Below are 24,736 nucleotides of genomic sequence, written 5' to 3'. Positions count from 1 at the left end.
TAAATAAGTAAATTCAGGTCAAGGACCTGCTTTTGGGTCTGACCCTCAGTGTTTGAGCAATAATGTTTATAGTGTGAATTCAATAAAAGGAGATGCACAGATGCCTTGGGTTTTAGTTTACCATATTATTATCCTCTTCTCATCATGTGCTGGAAGTCTGAGAAATATTCCAGAACCCTCTTCACTCAGAGTTTGAGACTGGAATGCTCCAGAGTGTCAGGACACCTCCCACATTCCGTGATTGGTCAATGAGGACGTTGGGGCTGGAGGTGAGGACAGGCAAACGGGGGAAGGGAGACTCCTAACCACCAGGGAGAAGGGCAGGCGTCGTCTCCACCATGGCTGGGACAAAGGCACTTCTGACGCTGGAAAACTTCATTAATGGAAAGTTTGTACCTTGTGACTCATACATCGACTCCTACGATCCATCTACAGGGGAGGTGTACTGCAGGGTGCCCAACAGTGGAAAAGAAGAGGTGAGTGCATTCGCTTAGGGAAAACTGAAATGTACTTCGTGTGCTGATGAATTAATTACACGTCGCTTGCTTTTCTAGGAACAAAGTGAGTCGGGGAAAGGCATCTCGTTGTTAAACATTAGCAGAAGGAAGATTTTAATTCTGGGAAGCTTTGCTTTGTAATTGGACTTCTAGGATGTAGGTCTTCCCTGCTATCCAAAAAGAGAGCCTTCTTAGGACACCTTTTGAAATGGCATAAAGGACAGAGTATCCTCCACGTTCTGAAAGTTCGTGTCATGCCACTTTGCTTTTGGGAAAGCAGTACATAAATATGGCAATGGCTCCTTTCATAAAAGTGAAAATCCTCTTTGGATTTCTTTTGGTCAGTGAGAACAGGTGCTAACGTAAAAGGAAGCAGTGTCACGTGAGCTTTCTAAAGGGGAAACCTGGGACGCCAGAGTGGCTCAGTCAGTTAAACATTCGACTTCAGCTCAGGTTGAGCTCATGGTTTGTGGGTTCGAGCCCCACACTGGGCTCTGTGCTGACAGCCTGGAGCCTGCTTGGGATTCTCTCTCTCCCTTTCTCTCTGCCCCTCCCCCCCATCTCTCTCAAAATAAATAGATATACATTTTTTAAAAAATGACATCTTGGAGCTCCTGGGTGGCTCAGTCCGTTAAGTGTCTGACTTCAGCTCAGGTCATGATCTCCGTTTGTGGGTTCAAGCCCCACATCGGGCTCTGTGCTGACAGCATGGAACCTGCTTGGGATTCTCTCTCTCCCTCTTTCTCTGACTGTTCCCCCGCCCAATAAATAAGTAAATAAACAAAAAGATTCTTTAAAAAAAGGGGATACCAATGCATGAACAGAGCCCAGGTGTCTCTGTTGCAGATGCACGTTATGAGTCCAGGCAGCTCAGCACACAGCCCCATTTCTCAGACATTCCTTGTTAGGTGTCTAGTAAGAAGTATTATTTGTTAAGAATGATCAGTATTACTGCTTCTTTTTATCTACCAACTGTTGCCTAAATTTGCCACTATATTCATGGCTTTAAAAAATGTTATTTCACTCAAAACAAGCAAAACTAAAAACTTAGGGATTTATTTTAGATTATCCTTTAATAATTTCTTATGTCTTTAAAATATCTAGTAAAGTAAAACTGGTCATTTGAGTGGTGAAATGCAAAATCAAATTCCTATATAGTTTTGTGTTTAAATTTATTATCATCTGTTTTCTTACTCAAAGTACTTAATGGCACACACATTAAAATTTTTTTATTGATGTCTAATTTTATTTGAGTAATTTTATAAAATGGTGGAATATATTTGATTAGTTATCATTTACTCTATTGAGAACGTAAACATGTCTGGGATGAGAAATGTGGCCGATGTACATAATCTCAGCTAATGCCTCATGGATTTTATTTTTTTAAGGCACAAAGAACTAGACTATTTAAAAGATAATTGTAATCTTCATATATAAATAAAGATATATAAATAAGCCTTCATCTGTACTAAGCTATTATTTCTCTTTTGTTACTAATATTTTAAATCTGCCTTGCATTAAAAAAAAAACCTTTAGACTTGTGGATTAAAGTTTGCCAATATTGGCTAATCTTTTGGTTAAACTGTAACCCACAATTTTGTTTGTTTCAAATGACCTGGGATAGATGTGGGAAATCCAGCTTTGTGTTTGCCAGTCCTCCTGGTCTCAGAGTGTTTTTCCAAATGAAGTTAAAAATGACAGGGGCTCCATCGGTTCAGTATCTGATTTCTGCTCAGGTCATGATCTCGCGGTTCGTGGGTTCAAGCCCTGTATTGGGCTCTGTGCTGACAGCTCGGAGCCTGGAGCCGGCTTCGGATTCTGTGTCTCCCTCCCTCTCTGCCCCTCCCCTGCTCGCACTCTGTCTCTCTCTCTCAAAATAAATGAGCATTACAAAAAATTAAAAAAAAAGACAAATAGGACAAATTCAGTCGAAATACTTCCTGCAGATAATGGCTCAGGCCTTTTCAGAAGACAGAATGCACTGTGGAAGCACCTGGTCGTAGAGGATTTCCCTGCAAACCTTCCCTCTGATCCCATAAGTCCCACCTTTTTTTGGCTCGAAAAGTACGGTCAGCATACAGACCTCACGCCCAGTTTCACAGAAGGTCACAGAAAGTGCCGCCGGTGTTGCCAACAGCTGTCCCATTTATCAGGGTTGCTCTGTGCTCTGCCTTCACCAAGCCCTTTAACATGAATCACCCCCCATATGAGTCGTAACAGCCCACAAATAAGACTTTATCATCATCCTTATTCCACAGATGATGGTGAGCTAACATTCTCATCTCTGATGCTTAGATCGGCGGCCACACACACACACACACACACACACTTATGGTGCATTTACATGATAGCTTTGCAGTCATCCACACAGACTGGAGTCGGACCACCCAGCTTCAGGGACCAGCTGCATCACTCAGTATCTATGGTCTTGACTTACAGCTGAACTTCCTTGCTCCTCAGTCGCCTTACCTGTAAAATGGGGATAATAATAATACCTACCTTATAGTGTTGTTCTGAGGATGAAACAGACTGGTGTGTGTAAAGCCCTTAGTGTTCAGCGTAGAGTACATGCTTTCTAAGTATTAGCTTAGGCTCACGTGATAGTAATATGTATTTTAGATTACATGGATGTAAGACAACTTAGGAAATATGACTGGACTTGAGTTTTCTGCATCGCAAAAAGCTTAGTTTTACACTGACAACCTCAGAAGATGAGGTTTTGCACTGACCACCGCAGGAATGAACCCCCCTCGTGCGGCTGGCCCCCCAGGCCTCGCCAGGTGGCCGCTTCTGGTGGAAAGCCCACGTTCTCCCATCATCCTCTCTGCGGGTCCACAGTAGAGACTCAGCTTTTGAAACAAAAACATCATTTTTTTCCCCAGAAACTTATAATTAAAGTGAGAATCATTTTATCCTTTATTCAGCCCGGCCGAAAGTGACTCTGTTTGCATAATGAAAACAAAGGAGGGGAGTACATCAGTTCTGGGGGGAGAAGGCAGCAGACGGGTCAGATCACGTGTGACGGGAAGGACGCTCGTGGTTGCCTGACGTCTGTGGAGGAGGGTTCTGGGTCTGGGTCCGAGCCCGGGGGTGGAAGAAAGCTGTGAGTGATTATAAAGTCTGGTCATGCGTGTGAGAGGGGAGGGGGGAGGCACAGGCTATGGGTTTGCTGTCTCTGGAAGAGACATCGCTTAGGCTTTGCTAAGGGGTGGACAAAGGCAGCAGATGACCTAAGACCCGTTTGGCCTTGCATGAGCTGGCCTTGCCCGTACCTTCCCATCTATATGTTCGGATTTGGCTCCCAAACCAGCTCTGCAAACCATCTGTTCAAACACTCATATCCTCCCCTCCAACAGAGGCCTCTTTCACTGGGCAGAGCCAGGCAGGGGCAGGGACCGTGGCTATGCCATAGAGGGCCAGCTGTGGTCTCCCGGGCCACAAGGATCCGGGTTTGAATCCTGATGCTGCCGCTTATTAGCTGTGTGACCTGTGCCAAGTTACTTGAGTGCTTTGTGCCTCAGTTGCCTCATCTGTAAAATGGGCACAGCAAGAGCGCTAGCTTAGAAGTTGAAAACAGAGTTAGATGAAATAATTTGTGTATCTAACGTATTCCCTTATAAAAGGAATTATAAAAATTATAATTTATAAAAATTAGTAAATGGTTATTATAATTAGTCACTCTGAGTGGAAACAACTGCCCGCAGATATGATTTCAAACAAAATTTTAGAGTTTATCTGATGTGTTGGAGCTAGATTACAAGCTTAGAGATTCTACACATCTAGATGAGTTTCCTATGATAGTAAAAAACGTGTATTTTGATATGATTCAAAACATGCATCTGTTAAAATTCAAATAGTTTTTATTTCTAATGTTTACTTAATTTTGAGAGAGAGAGAGAGAGAGAGAGAGAGAGAGAGCGAGCACAGGCGGGGCGGGACGGTGGGGGACATAGAAAGAGAGAGACACACAGAATCCAAAGCAGGCTCGGGGCTCTGAGCTGTCCGCACAGAGTCCGAGGTGGGGCTCAAACTCACAACCGGCGGGATCATGACCTGAGCCAAAGTCGGAGGCTTAACCGGCTGAGCCACCCAGACACCACCTCAAATATATTCTTTTTAATTACCTGATTGCTGCCTCTGGATACCTTGGTCAAAACGGATCATTCTTCCTTGTTTTTGTGGTGCCGGTGATTCACTGGTCACGGAAACACCGCTTTGCAGGCCCTACCGAGTGTTGAATATTTGAAACCAGGTAGAAAACAATTAGGCATGCGTGGAGCTGCGGTTTCCGGATTCCTCCAGAAGCAACAGTCTTATGCTGATTGTCTCCCTGTCGCTCCTCAAAGATCCAAGCCGCAGTGGAGGCGGCCAGGGCGGCCTTTCCCGGCTGGTCGGCCAGGAGCGCCCAGGAGCGCTCACAAGTGCTGCACCGGCTGGCGGATCTGCTGGAGAAATCGCTGGAGGACCTGGCCCAGGCGGAATCCAGAGACCAAGGTGCGTGCAGCTGCCTGTTAGCAGGGCTTTCTGGAAGGCTCAGTACACTTAGATGCTGGAGATTCAGCCCCTCCTTCCGGTCGGGCAGGTCACCTCTTGCCTCGTAACCACAGTGGAAGGGACTCAGGCACGCTCTCCACACTAGCCCCCTGGGCCCATCAGGCCCACTGTATGCACACTGCTTCTCGTGGCAGGGGTGGAAAGCAAAGCCACCTGGGGGTCTTGCGGCTGGCCCACTTCTGCCCCATTCCGACGGCCAAAGCAAGTCAGAGCTGAGCCCAGGTTCCGGGGCAGGGAAGTCCATGCATGTTGTCCATTTGGTGGAAGGCACGGCAGGGATGCTTGGGGAAGGGCGCGGATACTGGGCGCGAGGAAGAGGAGGCTGGTCATGTAATCCTCCGCCGATTCTAGGCGGACCGTCTCAGAGCGCAGGTAATGGAGAGGCGGTTTTAGTCAAGTTGTTTAGAAAGAATCCGATGTGTCAGCATTCCACTCCCAACGCAACGACCCAATTTTTAACTCCTTCCCAGAGGTGTGGATAATGGAGTGAATGTCCATAAATCCTTGCAGTGATGTCTGTTGGGAAAACCCAAGATCTTTTAAAATGATACTCGTGCTGTATATCAGCTTAAAGTTAGGAAGCAGCCGGTCCAAGCCCTTGCAAGAGGACGTTTCCTGCTGGTGCTCCTGATGCTGGGAGGCCTCCGAAGGGCCGAAGATAAGGAACAGTCCGGGATCCCTTTTTGTCCAGTCCAGGAGCCAGGCCGTGCACGGGGCCCATGCTGAGTGAGCAGGTGTCACACGCCAGCCTCCGGATGCCGTCAGTCGCTCTGTCACGTGCCCCGCTGAAGGTCTCCGCCACGTGCAGGGGACATTTGTGTGTCAGCCAGAGCGGTTTTGTCGTGTCGCGCCCACACACCTGTCCTAACACCCGTTACTCCAACCCCTTTGTAGCCTGCACAAAGCATGGCGATTTCAAAATGAAAGAGCTGACGTGAGCGGAGTGGTAGCATCTGGCGAACGCATGATCGCTATAAATTGTTCAACCACTCCCCTCCAGAAAAGATTATTTGACTCCGTTTTAAGCCTCCCACCTCATCTTAAACATCATACCCAGTTATTTCCCAGCTTTATGAAACCGTGATCAGCCGTCTGCGTAGTCACAGGCTGGGGGCTGGGGGCTGGGGCCGGGAGGCACCAAGGCTACGTGAGTGTGAGCTCGGACGCAGGGGGGGTAGTGTCTCCACTGCCTTCTGTGCTCGACTCGTTCCAGGGAAAACCGTCACGTTGGCCAGAACCCTGGACATCCCCCGGGCAGTGCAGAACTTCCGGTTCTTCGCCTCCTCCATCCTGCACCACACGTCGGAGTGCACCCAGATGGACCACGCGGGCTGCCTGCACTACACGGTGCGGGCCCCCGTGGGGATCGGTAGGTGCCGCTGGGGGAAGGGCTGCGCGGGGCGGGCAGGCCCGTGGCACCGACCTGAGGGAACAGACCCAGAGAAAGGAAACAGCTGATTTCGTCTACTTGCGCTGAAAATTAACGGGCCTTGAAAAATCTATTTCGAGGTTATTTTCTTTGTGTCAAATTCCCCACTTATTCCGAAAACATTATTATTGAGGAATTACCAGAAAAAGAATAATACTGGGAGTAAATTCACGTACCAAGATTTCCAACCCCCATACTACTAAAAAAAAGTTTCTTTCGAGAGGCTTGTAGTTAGCATGGATTTTGGATGTGTGTAGGGCCAGTTTCATAACATTTGTATACTTCCGGATTCTTACCTGAAAAACTGGGAGAATAGTTTAATTTTATATTATGTATTTTAATTTTATATATTTATAGATTAAATGAATTAGCAAGTGTAGGGCACTTAGAACAGTCCCAGATAAATGAGCCTTGACTGAATTAGCTGCTTCCCGCTTTCTTTTGGAAGACAAAGAAACCTGAGCAATGTCTCAAAATATCCACTAGATGTCACTGTTTCTCCGAGAAACCCCCCCACCAACCTCCCATATTTATTATATTTTAGGACCGGATAAAAGAAAATAAGTTAAAAGGAAAGAAAATGGGACATTTTACCTCTTTGATAATTTGAACCCTTTGGGAATCATATTTTGAAGGCATTTAGAAAAAGCTCAAGCCTTCCTCTAAGAAGTAAGGTGACATACAATGCTGAAAAAATATTGTTATCCTCTAAAGCAAAGATTGCCCAACGAGAAACATAAGAATATAAATTGTATGTTCACTTTCACAGCACAGGTTTGAGGGAAGTGTATACAATAAGATGAATCCATTTGCTTATTCATAAGGTAGATTGTGTGTGTGTGTATGTGTTATGGTTAGACGCTTACACATGGTCTCAGTATTGCGTGGAAACAAATTCTGGATGCTGGTTCTATTACTTGTTTAGCAATTCCATCTGCTCACGATACAGGTGAGAACCTAGAGAGAATTTTTTATTAAAAGCTTTCCTGGCTCGCCAAAATGGATTTCCCAGTCTATGCATTAAAATTCATTGGCTTTACTAACAGGCAGGCTCCCACAGGGCAGACTCATTATTGATTTGCTCTTATTTACAAAGAATTCTAAAAAGCTTGAGATTTTTATGTCTTAATCCACAGCAGGTTAGAAACAGTGATGGAAAAACTTAAAAAGAAATAATAGCTAGACATTTTGATGATGAAGCAGAGAGAAGTTTAAAAAAATGTAAACATTGGTCTAAAAATCTCAAAACTTATCCCAGTTGGAACTGTTTAAGGACAGGTGACAGCCTTTTTGTCCTAGAACTTATACTGCTGTTGTTCATAAATACAGCTGTTCCGTCATCAAGAGTAAATTGTGTGGATTTACAGTTTTAAGAGGCCCGGTTGCGTATAATACGTTTTAGAATTCTTTTCCTGAAGGTGGCTACAAATAGCAAAGTTTGGGATTTTTAGAAGAGTCAGGAGGGTGGGGCTCCACGTTAATAAAGCCAGTTTGGCCAGGCTGCTCCGCCATCTCTGGTGGTGCTTCTGCTCTCTAGCTGGTCTGATCTGCCCCTGGAATTTGCCGCTCTACTTGCTGACCTGGAAGCTGGCTCCGGCCATTGCCGCCGGCAACACTGTGATAGCCAAGCCCAGCGAGCTGACATCAGTGACCGCCTGGATGATGTGCAAACTCCTGGAGACAGCAGGTACTTAGCTGTGGGTCTAGAGAGGCACAGGATCGGCTTTGGGATCGCAAGTTTTGAGGACTGCAGTCACCTCTGCGTCGATGACATTTGAAAGTTATTTTGGTTGGAAATCCACTCAGAGCAAATGGATTCCATTGACATCGTTGCTTTTTGTCTCTCTGATCCTTTTCTTAGAAATCCCCTTCATCACACTGCTTCCTCTCTTTGCCCCTGTTCCTGCTCCTGCGAATCCTCCTCCAGCATGGGGGTGGGGTCGGCTGTACAATGACCTGTACCATCTTGGAGCCAGGAGCCCCAGCGGGCTTAAAGAGCCCCATCACATCCGACAGCAGCCGGCTCCTGAGTGTCTTCAATGGTCATTCAAATCTTATGTTTGGACTGTATGTTAATCTTGATGAAAATAGGTCTACTTTTAGGACTTTACGGTTATAGAGTGTGAGAAATAGCCCATTTTCAAGAGATTTGAATATACATCCCTCAGTTTTCCTGACATTTGTGGAAGCTGATATAATATGGTTCCTTGTCCTCTTTTTTTTTTAATGTTTATTTATTTTTGAGAGAGAAAGGGAGAGAAAATGCAAGTGGGAGACAGAGAGAGAAGGAGACACAGAATGTGAAGCAGGCTCCAGGCTCTGAGCTGTCAGCATAGAACCAGACATGGGTCTTGAGCTCATGGACCGTGAGATCATGACCTGAGCTGAAATCTGATAGTAAACTAACTATCAGGTGCCCCTCCTTGTCCTCTTTCTGTGAACAGTGTAATGGCCACAGTCAAGGTATGTTCCTGGTTACATCCTGGGCTATAACTCAGCATGGGCGCAGGGTTGGAGGGCAACTGTCAGGAGACCCAAGCTTGTAACCCACAGGAAAGCTCCTCGCTTTTGAGTCGCACAGCTCAGGTCTCCGTACATGCTCTGGGCTGGGATGACGGGGGATGGGTGGGAAACAGTCTGTCTTTCTGTCTGTCAGTGTCTGCTGTGCAAACGTCCTTCAAGCCCACAGAGAAGGTAGCTGGGCTCCCATATCTGTAAAGTAGGTGGTGGGAAGGAGCCCATCCCTCCCTCTTCTGGATAGCTCATGTCTCCAAGCAAAAATATACTTATGGCTTCTAAGAAAGTTGAGCCAGTTCTTGACTCCAAGATTTAGATGGCAGGTTGAACTGTGGCCTCAGGACCCTAGTCTAGCTGCCCATTCTCTTTATATTGTACAGAGGAATGAGGCCCTGCAGCCTCTGTCTTTGGGATGACATTTACAGATGCCCTAGGCTTCTGGAAGGTCTATGATAGAAAGATGGCCACCTCTCTCACACCCCACCTGTCATTCCTTCCATGCATGAGGGATCGCATTCTAATGCCGTTCTTTGCAAAACTAAGTGCCTAGTGTCTGCAGAGGTCCCAGGCATTTCTTCCCTGCCTGTTGACTGTAGGTTCCCCAGAGTGAACAGAGTGGGACCTAGACTGTGCTGTGATCCATGTCAGGGAGGGAACCCATGGAAGGGGCGTGGGCCACAGAGCTGTGTTCCCAGAACCATTCTCTCTTGAAGTCAACCACATCTTGATCTACGATGATTTCTTTCCCTAAGCACCCCTCTTCCATACACCCAGAACCTGGCCTGCATTTTATGTATTCATATATTTGCACAGCATCGATCTTATTTCTTGTGAACAAATAAGTTGATTATATCAAGGGGGGGCGGTCCTTTCCTCCTTTCCAGCCTGAGCTGGCTTTGCTAAACTTTCCTCCTCTGGCCAACTCTGAGAGCTTAAGGCTCAAATATCACCTTTAAAAAACTTATTTTAGAGAGAGAGGGCACAAGCAGGGGAGATGGGAAGAGGGAGAGAAAGAGAGAATCTTAAGCAAGTTCCATGTGCAGCGTGGAGCCTGACGCAGGGCTTGATCCCGTGACCCTGGGTCATGACCTGAGCCTAAATCAAGAGTTGGATGCTTAACCGACTGAGCCACCCAGGCAGGTGCCCCTCACATTGCTCCTGTCTTAGGTTCTCAGTTTCTCCACTGAGACTGAGACTATAGAAAAAGAAAGCTAAAATGACCTGTTGGCACGTTCTGGATGTTTAAAGAGCCGGTCCTCTAGTCCTGAGCCTTCATACAGACTTGACAGATAATCTTCTTGTAAAGTCAAATCATTTTAAAAAGTATACAGCGAGTAACTCTTTGAAAGTCCTAGAATGTTTGCTTCTTCTTGGGATCACCAAATGTTTGCCCTCATTCTTAGAGTGTCTACTGGAAGCAGATTTCTGGTCCTTCCTATTTCTGTTCTGCCCAATTTAAGCTTGTTGCCACCTGGCCACATCCTAGCATGGGAGGGACTTTGTGCCCTTTCTTATCTGTTAGCCACCTACTCTGAGTTTTATCGAGCTGTTATTTGCCAACTTGGCTGACTTCTTCCTTTGATAACCAGAGCATCTTAAGGGTAGAGGGTGGATGTCTCTAGAAAAATTTTATAACTGTTTCTATCAAATGGCAAATTGGTACAGAGAATTAATGGCCAGGAGGTAGGTCTTAACACATTAACACCAGAGCTCAAGGAAATGTGAAGTGTTAATGCCACTGTGTAGAAGGCAACTGGCCTGTTGAAATGAGCTCATTTTCCTGGAGTGATAAGTATGTGGTATTTCTAAGTTTTCTTCACTCTTCATTAAAAGTCTGTTGTAAACATTAGAAGTGATTTGATCCATTTTTGCCTTCAGGATGTATAAAGCCGGACAAGAGTCCACCTTCTCTTGCCCCCAAACTCTAATCAGAAAATATCAGGCAGGGGGACGTCTGGGTGGCTCTGTTGGTTGAGCGTTTGACTTCAGCTCAGGTCATGATCTTATGGGTTTGTGGGTTCGAGCCCCATGTCAAGCTCTGTGTTGGTAGCTCAGAGCCTGGAGTCTGATTCACAATCTGTGTTCCCCTCTCTCTGTCCCTCCTCAGCTCATGCTCTCTTGTCACTCACTCAAAATAAACATTCAAAAGGAAAAAAAAAGAAAAGAAAATATTGGGCAAATATTTTCATGCCCGATAATTGATGGAGACCCTCCTGCAAATGGTGAGGGACCTGTCCTTGTTTTTCTCACATCAGCCGACCATGGGGGTCCCCTCTCCTGAGCCTCCTCTTTGCCCCAACACAGGGCTCAGCTGCAATCTCGTGGTATCTGGCCCTGGGCCTGCCCTCTGTGGCAGTGACCTACGATCCAAGACCCAGCCAGCAAGGTTTCAATAAATATGTACATGAGTGTAGAGGTGAGGCCATTAGAGGTGACACTTTGTCGGATACCACATCGTTTCTTCACACCTGTCTCTGAGGCTCACCTGGATGTTTGTCCCCTCAAGTGATCAGGCTAACACTCTGGCTCTATGGAAGGGTGTTCTGGATTAATGGATCATCAGTGAGAGCTTATTATTTATACTTTAAAAGCATATTCTTGAAGAGATGGTTTTAACCCAATGGAGTATGTTTCTATTAAGGAGAAGATGGCCAACCTGGACAGAAAAAGGTCCTAGGAACAGGGAAGTAGTTCAAAAACCTTACATATTGGAGGTTTCCTGCATCTATTGCACTTCAAGCCTGAAGAAATATAGGCAATAAATTCAGCTGCCTCCAAACAAACCCTAAGAGCTTCCTGGGCATAACACAATCGCACACAGATTTTCTTTCTGGAAACTTAAAGCCTTCCAAAGTCAAGAACCATTTCTGATTTGGATAATACACTAGGTATGTGTTCCTTCATTCACAGACTATTTATTAATCTTCTACACGGGATTTTGCCTCATAGTGGTTGTTGTTAAACCCCACTTGGCCTCAGTTTGGGTGAGGTGAGGATATTAACCCTAGCTGCATCATCAGTTGTTGGGAGATCAGAAGGGTGTAAATCACCTACAGCACTGACTGACCCACCGTGCATGTGAGCATCTACTTGGATTGATCTATATGGCAAACCAGGCCATGGCGCAGGGAATAACATGGACACCGTTTCTGCCCTTAGTGTATCTTCCAGTGTTGGATAGCTAATAAGTAAAGCCATAAGCACATAAAAAAGTACATGCAAATGTAGGAAGGTAGGGTCTCATGATAGAAAGATTGGGGTACCAGTATTTGGGTGTTCTTGGTACTTGAAGTCAGTCCAAGAGTATAATGGTATGTCCATATTATGGAACACAGGACCCTTAACTCAATACCCACCTTCCCAGAGGAGCCCCTGTCTTGTCCCTGGGCCAAGATAGCCAATCTCTTCTTCCTCGACTTAACATTTTCACATTGAGTTGTGACCTCTGGATGCCGACTAGGAGCAGGGCTTTTCTATCTTAGCTTGACAGGCCAGAGGGTATCTCTGCATCCTCAGATGCCTAGTAAATATTATGGAATGAATTAATGAGAATGTTCTCATCTTTGGGGTGCTTAACTCAGTCGGTTAAGCGTCCAGCTCTTCAGTTCAGGTCAAGATTTCATGGTCTGTGAAATCAAGCCCTGCACTGGATTCCGTACTGACAGTGTTAGAGACTGTTCACGGTTCCTTTCTCTCTCCTCTCTCTGTTTCTCCCTACCCTGGCTGGCGCTTTCTCCCTCCCTCCCTCCCTCCCTCTCTCTCTCGCAAAATAAATAAACATTTAAAAAGATAGAATTTTCTGCTCTTCATTTTCTAAGGCAAAGCACATGGCGCTTTGTTATTAAACTAAAGACAGCCATAGACATTTCCTCTCACCCATTCAAGCTACTGGACTTTCAAGGAGAATCTCTGTGTAACTGAAGTTCTCAACATACTGAGAAGGATTATTGTAACTGTTACTGTTCCCTATCCAGGTGTTCCACCAGGTGTGGTAAATATTGTGTTTGGGACGGGGCCCAGGGTAGGCGAGGCCCTGGTGTCCCATCCAGAGGTACCCCTCATTTCCTTCACGGGGAGCCAGCCCACGGCCGAGCGGATCACTCAGCTGAGTGCTCCCCACTGCAAGAAGCTGTCCCTGGAGCTGGGGGGCAAGAATCCTGCCATCATCTTTGAGGATGCCAACCTGGAGGAGTGCATTCCGACGACCGTCAAGTCCAGCTTTGCCAACCAGGTATGTCCTCTGGGTTGGTTTGTTTGTTTTATATTGTTTTGTTTTGTTGTTTTTGTTTATTTGTTTAGTTTTAAACTCTGTGACCCTGTCAGACTGGATCCGTTGCATCACAATGCAAAGCCAGGAGTGAGCAAGTCAATCTGGTGCTATTTCAAGTGAAAAGAGATTGTTACATTGTGTTATTCTACTGACTGTTTTATCTCAATGTCCATCTGTGGTCTTGAAGAATCAAAGCTTCTGTTCAGCAAGCTTCTTTTCCTGAGTCACACCACTTTGGTCAGGTACCAGTCACAGGCAAAATGATTGATTTTTCGCTTCTCCAAGCTTTTCTATCCTTTGATTCATAGAATCACCCCATTCTCTTCTTACTGTCTCGATGTCCTATCTCCAGTGAACCTTTGCTCTCCCTAAAGCATCCTAAACGCGGCACACGCTTAGATAAATGCCTGAACCAGCTTGGAGCATGTTTCTTATGTTGGAGTCATGGATGCCATGGAGTCGTGGCAGCTTTGCATCTCCTGAAATTGTGTAAATGGTTGTTTTTCTGGAGGCTACAGTTTTCACCAGATTCTTTGAGGCCATGGCATCCCAAAGGGTTAGGAACACTAGCCCAGATAGGCCAGACTGTAAGCCTCACAAAGAGGACATCTATACCTGCTTTGGGGATACGTTTGGCTTTCAACACGTAATGCAAACACACCGAATGATTTTCATCAAAGGGTCTGGCTTTTGAAAAATTTAGCAGAGAGCAAAGAATCGATGAAAGAGTTAGAACGGCCATAGAAGGATGGGTGGAATGAGATGGATCTTTACTTAACTTGAACACACAGCAAAGCCTTTTGAACCTTTGTTTCTTTGCCTGTAAAATCATGGAAGCAAGAATGATGCCTTCCAGGGGTGTCTGGGTCGCTCAGCTGGTTAAGCATCCGGCTTCAGCTCAGGTCATGATCTCACAGTTCATAGGTTTGAGCCCCGAGTTGGGCTTTGTGCTGACAGCTCAGAACCTGGAACCTGCTTCCTATTCTGTGTCTCCCTCTCTCTTTGCTCCCCAACTCATGCTCTGTCTCTCTCTGTCTCTCAAAAATAAATAAACATTAAAAATTAAAAAAAAAAGAATGATGCCTTCCAGTAGGGTTTTCATGAGTGTAAAGTGAAAAACATTCTTGACTGTGGTTTTTCAGGATCATTACAATTGTAATGATTTCTCTCACAATAATTCTTAGAGAAAGTGGTTTGATTATGTATCTTTCCCTTTACCTTTATATACAGATAGACCTGTATCTATAGAGTTTTTCTGGATCAATAAATGTAAATTTTAGATTTTAGAAAATAGACTTGTAATTTTATGATACAGCTATTTTAATCATTAGAATAAATAAGGATCAAAATGAACAATGAAATTAAGCCTTTGGGTGGCTTAGTGACAACAGCGGGGCGGGGGGACGAACTGTGGACTGAGAAATAGTTGAGAGAGTGTTAGGTAGACTCTGATGATGGCAAACGCACTCTGAGCGCTCAGATGGACTGTAGCTCCTTGGCCACAAGGATTGTGCAAGAACTTGAAATTGCTCAGACAGTCTTCCTCTGCGGGGGTGGGTGGGTGGGTGTGCATTTTAAATGTCGGTGGGAAAGAGGACATGAACCCAACTGGCTAATTCAAGACAACAAATAAACTTTAGACAAAATAGAGGGACTGATTTCTTTTCCTTAGCCAAGAGAGGGGTCCCACATATTATGCACTTCTTCCTCAGCTGAGCACAACGGGCTCCTCTGAAATATCTCCATAGCGTGCACTCTCCTTTGGAGCGGGGCACACTCACACTCAGACACACCTGTGGGACTCAGAAGAAATGAACGTGGACTTCAGCATCACTTAGGCTGAAGTTGAAACTTCCTGTGCCTGGGGGCCTTGGGTTTGTGTTTATTCAACACTCATTTCTTAATTATCAACTGGGAAAGCTAATACACCACAGAATTATTAGGAGGAAAGCACCTGGCACACAATGGGTGCTCATCCTACACGGGGCCCAGCACACAGTGGGTGCTCAATAAATATGACTTTCCTTTTCTCATTTCCTCTAAAGTTGTGCCACTAGAGATGCTAGTGTCGCCGAAGCTTTTCCAGCACTGAGTAGTCAGGAAAACCCTGATTGGTTAACTCTTTGAATCTCTTTACCATGCCTTTCACACATGGCAGAGGGCATTTGTGGTGGGAGATTTCCCAGGCCAGACACGCAGATGATGCTAACGGGGATCCTGGCTTGCAGAGACAATTTATTGTTCCCAAACAGTGAGTATTTAATTGGGACAATGCATCTGTGCATAACTATCAAGGTAATTAGAAACATTCTATTGTTAGGATTGTTGTGAAGATCAAGTGTAAATGTGGCAAAAATAGTTGTTAATGCACATGTGTACTTGTCAACACACTGCTTTGCTCTGTCCAGAATGGGGTCTGTAAACGATTGCATGCAATATCTGAATGAGGGTAAGGATGACTTTTCATGCAGGCACCTGTTAGCACCTCAGCCTAGAACACGCAGTACCTCCGCTGGGGTGTCTATTAGGCACCTTGGCTTTAATCTGTGCAAAGCAGAACTTCGTATTTCCCTCCCTCTCCTTTCCCTGCAGTGCTGGTCTCACTGCCTTGGGCTCGCCTTCCCAGGGAAGAGCACCACCATCGCTCTGCGGCTCCACGAAAAACCTGGGAGTCACCCTTGTTCTTACCCTTCCCTTTCCTTCTATCTCAATAATCCATCAGTCAGTCTTGTTGGTTCAATAATTTTTTAAATGTTTTTTTTTTTGAGAGAGCCAGAGTGTGAATGGGGGAGGGGCAGAGAGAAAGGGAGACACAGAAGAGAAGCAGGCTCCAGGCTCTGAGCCGTCAGCACAGAGCCCCACGCGGGACTCGGGCTCCTGAACCAACAAGATATCATGACGTGAGCTGAAGTTGGATGCTTAATGGATTGAGCCACCCAGGTGCCCCTCAATTATTAAGATATATCCTGAAACCCATCCATTCTGCAGAGCATCTATTCCAGTCTCCTTGCACTTTTGAGGTCCCAGGTCCCTTTATAAGTCTGGGGACATCAGTGGATGCCTACCACTTCTCTCAGGTCCACTGGGCCTGCCCTAGTCTGAGCTATGTCCACTTACCTGGACTTCTGGAATACTCTCTTAATTCTGTTCTGATCCCACTCGCATTCCCTTCCACTCTCTTCCTCACACAGCTGCCAGATCCTTCCACAGTGTGAACCTCATCACATCATCCTGTTGCTTAAAGGCTTCTGCTGTCTTCTCATGATGCCAGGAGCAAGGCGCAAGCTCCTTGCGAGCCTGTGAGACTCCGCAGGATACCGCCTTGCTCCTCACCTCCTGCCCTCATCTCCTTCCCTCCCCGACCCCATCCCTGCCTGCACTCCCACTCAGCCCCGCCTTACCTCGCACGCCACACCACTGCAAGCTCGCTCCTCTAGCCAGCAGCCCCTCCACACTGCTGGGAACTGCCTTCCTCCACATCCAGCCCTAGCCAGCTCCTTCACATCAGTCGAGTGTGAATTCAAAGACCCCCTCTTCACAAGGGACCTTAGGACTCCCTCTACTAAAAGGGAGTAAAATAGCTGTTCTTTCTCATTAATTTCTATTCATATTCTCTGCTTGAATTTTCTTGTATTGCTTTGGTCATGACCTGAAATTATGTTCCTGATTGAGCTCATTTACTTGTGCTCATTCATGTCTGTTTTCTCCCCAAGACTGTGTGTTCCTCATGGTGGGGCTCTGTCTGGTTTATCACATGCCTAGACCAGTGCCTGGCAACTGGCAGGGGCTCACGAGTCAGTGACCTATCCATGAAGAAGGGTGGCTTCTCATTGTCCTCACGTGTCATTCTTGGCAGGGGGAAATCTGCCTTTGTACCAGCAGAATCTTCGTCCAGAAGAGCATCTATAGTGAATTTTTGAAGAAGTTTGTAGAAGCTACCAGAATGTGGAAAGTTGGCATTCCCTCCGATCCATCGGCCAGCATGGGAGCTCTGATAAGTAAAGCTCATTTGGAAAAAGTAAGTACATCTGTGCAGTGGAAGTTTGGGGAAAAACTCAGTGCAGGACACGGGAGACATCCATGCTTTGAAATGTTAATTACTACTTTATTCTTAAAACATTCTGACCTGTATAAGAAATGGTGTCTGGATACAGTCCACAAATATTTGATATGAATACACAATGTAGTCCAGGTTAAAGCAGCATCTACATGGGATGAATAAATGTGAGAAGTCAGTGTGGAGATAGCATCAAGAGTGACAAAGGCAATGGGACGCCTGGGTGGCTCAGTCGGTTAAGTGTCTGACTTTGGCTTAGGTCATGATCTCATGGTTCGTGGTTCGAGCCCCATGTCGGGCTCTGTGCTGATAGCTCAGAGCCTGAAGCCTGCTTCAGATTCTGTGTCTGTCTGTCTGTCTGTCTGTCTCTCTCTCTCTCTCTGCCTGCCCCTCCCCCCCACACTCTGTCTCTGTCTTTCAAAAATGAATAAATGTTAAAAAAATTAAAAAAAAAGAATGAGGAAGATGAATTTCAAAACATAAGGGTCACTAATAAGAATGATGTAGACTAAAGAGGAGTTTCCATAGATAAAAGTTCCCAGGGAAATGGATCCTGCCTCTGGCCACAGCAGATGGACTTTTGGAAAGTGCCAGCATCCATGATCCAAAATTAGGTGGTCCTTAGTTGGTAAGGTGAGTGCTGCTCCACATGGGAGAAGCCATCGATGGTCTTTGGGTGGTTTGTGAAATTTAGGTCTTCAAGGTCATTTTAATCTATTACCTGATGTGACTCCCAAAAGAAGTCATAGAATTTTGGAGCTAGAGGACCTTGTTTTCAGCTGTGGTGACTGAGGACCCCAAGGAAAATATGCCCTCATCAGTTAGCCTGGGAGGGACAGGGACTTTATTTACCTAAGTTTCTAGAAATCTTTGACATTGCACAGATGTGGCAGATGTACTGCATTTTAACTTTGACTTTTACAATATTGAAAGAGAGATGCTCATAGTAGACAGTGTGGTAGCTTAATGGTCTCTTCTTCTATTTTCTCTAGTGAAATAGGAAGGAGGGTGAGGAGGGGAGAAGGTATGAAACGGTCCTACAGGACATCAGGAGAGAAGCTCACTGTCTCTAGCGTTGTAGCCACAGAAGCTATGGACCAAGGCCATGAATCCCAATCTAAACCATAGGGGATTTTAAATTTTTTTTTAAGACTTGAAACACTGACAAAATTTGAAGTCCAGTATGGCTGCCCAGAAATGCCATCTTCTATGAAACCAAATTATGCCGGCAAGACAAGCATTTATTTAACATGTCGGTTGGATTTCGTTTTCTTACTATCATTTCAATGTAGTTACTGAGGTTCCATGAGTAACTCTGAAAACGGTGAAGCATACAGTTACCAGTTTTTTCCTGACCACATTCAAACATAAGCACATATTTATCTTTCAACAGATGTTTTTTTAACACTCCTGAATATTTTTACCATCATAAGTGTTTTCTATCTCAGTCCAATAACTAAGAAAAAAAATAAACTTTCTATTCTGGAACAACTTAAGATTTATAGAAGAATCTCGAAGAGAAGGCAGATAGTTTCTATATCCACTCACACAGCTTTCCTTTTTGTTACTGTCTTACATGACCGCGGTGCAGCTGTCCACACCAAGAAACCAACATTAGCACATTACTGTTTACCAAGCTGCAAACTTTTCAGTTGACTTCTCTTGATTTTCTTCTCCATCCTTAGAGAAAATAATTTCTCAGCCATTTTCTGTATTAAAACAAAATACAGGTAATTACTTTGTACTCATTTCAGAAAGCTCCATGGCCCTCTGCTTTTAAGGAGAAAGATTTTGCACACACACTTAAAAATTTTAAAAGTAATACCAAGCGAAATAAGTCAGGCAGAGAAGGACAGATACCGTATGTTGTCACTCATAGGTCTAGCCGGAGAAACCTAACAGGGGACCATGGGAAAAGGAAAGGGGGGAAAGAGTTGGGAGAGGGAGTGAGGCGAATCACGAGAGACCTTTGAATCCTGAGAACAAACTGAGGGCTGAAGAGGGAGGGGGGAAGGGGAAAGAGGGGCTATGGTCATGGAGAGGGGCACTTGTGGGGAAGAGCACTGGGTGTTATATGGAAACCAACTTGGTAATAAACTATTAATAAAAATTTTTTTTTTTTTTAATTTAGAAGTAGAGGCCTGGGTGGCTCAGTCAGTTAAGCGTCTGACTTCATCTCAGGTCATGATCTTGCAGTTCGTGGGTTCGAGCCCCGAGTAGGGCACTGTGTTGACAGCTCAGAGCCTGGAGCCTGCTTGAGATTCTCTGTCTCCCTCTCTCTCTCTTGGCCCCTCCCTTGCTCATGCTCTGTCTCTCTTTCTCAAAAATAAACATTAAAAAATTATTTTAAATAGCTTTTTATCATTGGCCAATTTATTCTATTTTGATTTTTCTAGGGAAGCACACTAAAGATGTTATTCCCATTACTCCACTACATACCAACCTGCTGCTGTTTCTGGAGTCTCTCTAGTTTGTGGTCTTATGTATCAGATCCCTCCTACCTAGTACAGAGCGCCCCATAGGTGGGCTTACGTTTCCACCCCATGTGAAGCCTCAGGGCAATCCTGCGGGGGCTCAGACGGTTTCTGGGACATCTGCCATCAAGGCTGCTCCACTCGGAGCAAGTGTGCTCAGATGCAAGGAATCACAGCTTCCCTCTGAGTCTCTAGCAGGTGGACCTCTGGTGGGTGCTTTTGGATCACTTCTTATGAGAAGGCCCTGAATATCTTCGCCCTTGACCAGGAGCTAATGGGAGCAGCTAGGGAAGTGAAATGCAGCCTTTCCAGTGGGACTCTTTTCAGTTCAGCGTGCCAAAGCCTCTGGGATGGAGGAGGCGGCGGACAGGTTCCTCCGTGGGGGGGCGGGGGAATCTATCCTTCCCTTTCACCGGAAAGCCTGGGGGGCTGCGTGCTACAGACGGTCTGGCTGCCATCTTTGTATTCCACTTCTCTTCTGAAGCTTGTCCATGCCTTCTCCGAATCAAATTAGCCCTGCAGCGTCTGGGGTCTTTGTGTCCATCTTACTTCTAGGTGGCTGTCGCGATAGATGGTGATTCAGGGACAGAAGAATCCTGTTAGAATATGTCGAGGTTGTTCTGTAACGGCAAAGGACTCAGAACTCACAGCGACACAGCCTGCTCCTGAGTGGATGTGTGACTTGTCAGGTTCCCAGAGACCCAGGGGACGCACAGGTGACTGCAGGCGACTCTGTCCTCGAGGAGGGAAGAAAAGGCTCTCTCTGCCTATTGCACAGGGTTGCTTTTTGTTTTTACTTTTGTTTTTCTTTTTATCCCCTCGAATTCTTTTCCACTTGACTGTCTGGAGAATCTGGCTGTATGCCAATTACCCAAAGATGCAGGTAATTGGAGATGGACTTTTTCGGTGTTGACAGTGAGGCTGGAGGAAGGGCAGGGGACATTTGCAGGTGTGTCCCCAGTAGGGCCAGGCTTTGGGGCTAGCAAAGGTTCACTTTGGCAGTTTGCTGTCTTCTTTTGTCAGCTTAAAAACACCTGACATCCAGAGTGGGAGCGTCTGTGGAGTCCGCTACCTAGTAAGCCCCCAATCGTGTGTTACACCATCTCTTCTTCACCCACAGCACCGATAGCAGCTGGCATTCATCAGACTGACTGCTTACCAGGCGTCATGCTAAATATTCACGTACCTTATTTTATCTCATCTTAGGAATGGGTGGGAATGTTAATCCTATTTTTCAGAAGGGAATCTGAGACACAGAGCATTTAAGATTTCTCCACAAGTAAGTGGAGACCCTGGGATTTGAACACCCATCTGACCTCTGTGCTCTGATTTTATGTGCAAAGCTACAAAGTACTACTACGCTCTGCTCTCAAAAAAGTTTTGTAATAATAGTTTATTACATTTTATGGCATTTATCCAGCCACAAGGTTGTTCTCTTTTTTCAGATGTTACTGAAAATCTTAGTTCCTGAACTTTTAGTGTAGTCTATCATCCAGTGATACTTTCTCTAGAAAATAAATTCAGGTTAGTGTGAGTCATCTTATTTATTAAGTATTTTGAAAAGTTCATAGTTTGAACTGACACTTGCCTTCACATTTTATTAGCCAAGAGCCTCTAAGAGATAATCATGAAATTCCATGTAGAGGAGATGATCTAAAGCCAGAATGCTCCGAGTTTGAATCACTGAAGAAAGTTCTGGTCCTGTGACCAGCAGGGGCCTCTGGAGACCTTGGCCTCTGTTCACACAGGATGCTACCTTTGGGGTGTTTTAATTAATCTGGGTGGGTTGTTTCAGAGGAGAGAAAGGGGGAAAGAGAGGTCCGGACTTCATTTAGTCTCCACCCGCAAACTAGACCAGGGCATTCCAGGGAGAGCGTTGAGATCACTGCCCGGGCTGGGGGAGTGCGTAGCAGTCTGCGATGGAAAGCCGTTCCGAATGTTCTATCTTTTGAAAGTGTTTGACTTCATGGCTTATGAAGTGTTCCGTAAACTAGAGTGAAATGAATAATAAGACATTACCTTTTTATTTTTTTATTTTTATTTTTTAATAGTTTATTGTCAAATTGGTTTCCATATAACACCCAGTGCTCTTCCCCACAAGTGCCCTCCTCAATGATCATCACCCCCTTCCCTCTCCCCCACTTCAACCCTCAGTTCATTTTCAGCATTCAATAGTCTCTTAAGTTTTGCGTCCCTCTCTCTCCCCAACTCTTTCCTCCTTCCCCTCCCTCTGATCCTCCATTAGGTTTCTCCTGTTCTCCTGTTAGACCTATGAGTGCAAACATATGGGATCTGTCCATTTATTTTTACAGAGCAAACACATAGGGTCCACACTGAGCATTGTTCTACGATGCAGCACTGATCTAGTCCTGGGACAGAATGCTCAGATCGGTTATAAGTAACAATCCAAAGTATGATTTCAATGTACCCAGCCTTTGATGTATTGCTTCACTGATGTTCTACACTTTTAATTTGGGGGATCCCTTTTCTACTGCTCCTACGCCGAGAACACTCTTCAGGGGTAAGGTAATGTTGTGACTGCAACAATATTTCCATGTAGAAACATATATATGGTTTTATAATGAGTTGTTTCCACAACCGTTATTAATAAACATCATCATTATCTCTAAGTCACTGGGTTTACTTATTACATAATTTATTTCCCATTATAGTTAGCTATACTTTATTACCTAGATAGATTGTCAGAATATAACCAGTAATGAGACTAGAAGTTAGAAATTGTTTGTTCTGGAAGCCTAACTATTGAAAGGCATCTTGGCCTTTAATGAAATCTTATACACCATTGGACTTCCCATATTCTGTAGAGGACATAGCCCCTCCTAAAAGTGAGCATTTTGTATCATTAACTACTGAATATACCTGAGTGTGAATCCTGGCTTTCCTGTTTATTAGTTGAATGAACCATCTACCCTTTCTGAGGCTCAATTTTATCATTGGCACATCGGGGATAATACTACATAGCTAATCGATGTCTGAACGAATTAAGTGAGAATGTCTAAAAAGCATTTATCCGTGTCCCCGGAATTTAGACGTTAAATAAATGAGTCCCCTCCTCTAACAGATGAGGGCTGAAGCCCAAATGATGGTCAGAGCAATTCTGCCCTCAGGCTCAGCAGTTGAGCAATAAGATAATCAACTTTAGAGTCTTTAGCAATGACCTTATACATATTACCTAGATGATTCAAAAATAGCGAATTTCCTGCTGTTTTGTGTAGTGAAGCTGCTTTGTGTAGCACCAAATAGTAAGGTGTTGCTCATCATGGTTTTTACCCACTTAGGTCAGAAGTTACATCAAGAAAGCCCGTGCCGAAGGGGCCCGGATTCTGTGTGGTGAGGGCGTGGATAAGCTGAGTCTCCCCCCCAGGAACCAAGCGGGATATTTTATGCTTCCCACAGTGATAACAGACATCAAGGATGAATCCTGCTGCATGAAGGAAGAGATATTTGGCCCGGTGACCTGCGTCGTGCCCTTCGATAATGAGGAGGAAGTGATTCAAAGAGCTAATAGTGTTAAATACGGGCTGGCAGCCACGGTGTGGTCGAGCAACGTGGGCCGTGTCCACCGAGTGGCTAAGAAGCTGCAGTCAGGCTTGGTCTGGACCAACTGCTGGCTCATCAGAGAGCTGAACCTCCCTTTCGGCGGGATGAAGAGTTCTGGGATAGGGAGAGAGGGAGCCAAAGACTCTTACGAATTTTTCACTGAAATCAAAACAATCACCATTAAACACTGATCTTGGCCAGTGGAGAAGCTGTTATGGTCAATGCTGGGCTGCAGAGAATCAGTCCTGCAGTGTGGTGAGCAGATACACTGGCATAAATTCTAGCCACATCTTGACTTAGTGGGTTTTCTCCACTTTATCCTCAGTAGTTAGTATTTTTCCCTGTTGTTGAAGAGATGCTGTCTGTTTTTACTGTGGAGTCAAAGAAGAGAAGACTTCTGAACAGGAAGACACAAAAGGGAAGACAAGTAAATGTCAGGTTCCTTCTACATTGTGTCTTCACCATATTTTTTTTCATTGTTTTGATTGAATTCTTGGGAATTTAAAGACAATCTTTTTTTTTTTTTTTGCTTCTTTTTTATTTTAATTTGAGAGAGAGAGGAAGAGAGAGAGAGAGACAGAATGAGCACAAGTGAGGGAGAGGGCCAGAGGGAGAGAGAGAAAGAGAGAATCTTAAACCAGTTCCATGCTCAGCACAGAGCCTGATGAAGGTCTTGATCCCATGACCCTGGGGTCATGACTTGAGCTGAAATCAGGAGTCACATGCTCAGTCAACTGAACCACCCAGGCACCAACATCGATTTCGATGATGCCAACATCAATGATAAACATAATATGGAATTTTTCAGAGCAGGCATATATGGGAGGTCCCACTAAATACATCTATACAAGGACAAAATCAAAACAAAACAAAATATAACGACTACTTTTGGAGGAAATTTGGAACAAGAAGAGGAAATAGTTCGATCCATTTCTACTATGGAGTCTAATCAATTACAGTTCTTCATGTATGTATCTCATGAGACTTTCAACTTACTAATCCTAAAAGAATAAATGTTAATCAATTTTAGTAGCCAGTATGGCATCTACCTTCTTGAATTGTCCTTTATTTTTCTTTATCCCCATTTTCTTAGGGGTATCATATGACTTTACACAAAATAATCTAGGTGTTTCTAGTGCCTTTTTTTCTGGATCCCCTAATGATCAGAGGGGAAAACTGAGGTTTACAGAGATTAACGTAGCACGCTCAAGGTCATACAAATGGTCGGGGGCAGAGGAAGGATTTGAACCCAGGGCTGTCAGTCTCCAAAGCCATGATCTCTGACCATCTCACGCTTGTCTTGGGTTCTGCTCAAGAACAACCACATACATATGGCTCATGGAATACATCATTTTGTGTCTCCTTTCCATGCCTCCC

General features: G+C 45.0%; 1 protein-coding gene and 1 long non-coding RNA gene across 3 annotated transcripts; one reads left to right on the top strand and one right to left on the bottom strand.

Moving 5' to 3' along the window:
• Nucleotides 1-332: 332 nt before the first annotated feature.
• ALDH8A1 (aldehyde dehydrogenase 8 family member A1) lies at nt 333-23,938 on the top strand. 2 transcript variants are annotated; one of them, XM_029944691.1, is made up of 7 exons: nt 333-476; nt 4,844-4,991; nt 6,265-6,420; nt 8,018-8,167; nt 12,972-13,228; nt 17,124-17,285; nt 23,098-23,938. In XM_029944691.1, the coding sequence occupies exons 1-7, from the start codon at nt 339-341 to the stop codon at nt 23,548-23,550; spliced, it is 1,464 nt and encodes a 487-aa protein (XP_029800551.1). In that variant the 5' UTR covers nt 333-338; the 3' UTR covers nt 23,551-23,938. The 2 variants fall into 2 exon arrangements, with proteins under 2 accessions (XP_029800551.1, XP_029800552.1); XM_029944692.1 differs by lacking the exon at nt 8,018-8,167.
• LOC115296224 lies at nt 3,401-4,983 on the bottom strand. Its single transcript, XR_003910788.1, has 2 exons — nt 4,622-4,983; nt 3,401-3,598 (listed from the first exon to the last, which is right to left on the bottom strand). It is a non-coding gene; the product is annotated as an uncharacterized LOC115296224 (long non-coding RNA).
• Nucleotides 23,939-24,736: the final 798 nt, after the last annotated feature.

Source organism: Suricata suricatta, chromosome 7 (genome assembly GCF_006229205.1).
Source record: "Suricata suricatta isolate VVHF042 chromosome 7, meerkat_22Aug2017_6uvM2_HiC, whole genome shotgun sequence".
Taxonomy (NCBI): Eukaryota; Metazoa; Chordata; class Mammalia; order Carnivora; family Herpestidae; genus Suricata; species Suricata suricatta.
This window is presented reverse-complemented; position numbering and strand designations above follow the sequence as displayed.

Coding starts and splice junctions, on each gene's coding strand:
- ALDH8A1 (XM_029944691.1), top strand. CDS start 339: ATGGCTGGGACAAAGGCACTTCTGACGCTGGAAAACTTCATTAATGGA. Junction 8,168..12,971: donor CAAACTCCTGGAGACAGCAG/GTACTTAGCTGT, acceptor TTCCCTATCCAG/GTGTTCCACCAGGTGTGGTA. Junction 13,229..17,123: donor AGTCCAGCTTTGCCAACCAG/GTATGTCCTCTG, acceptor CATTCTTGGCAG/GGGGAAATCTGCCTTTGTAC.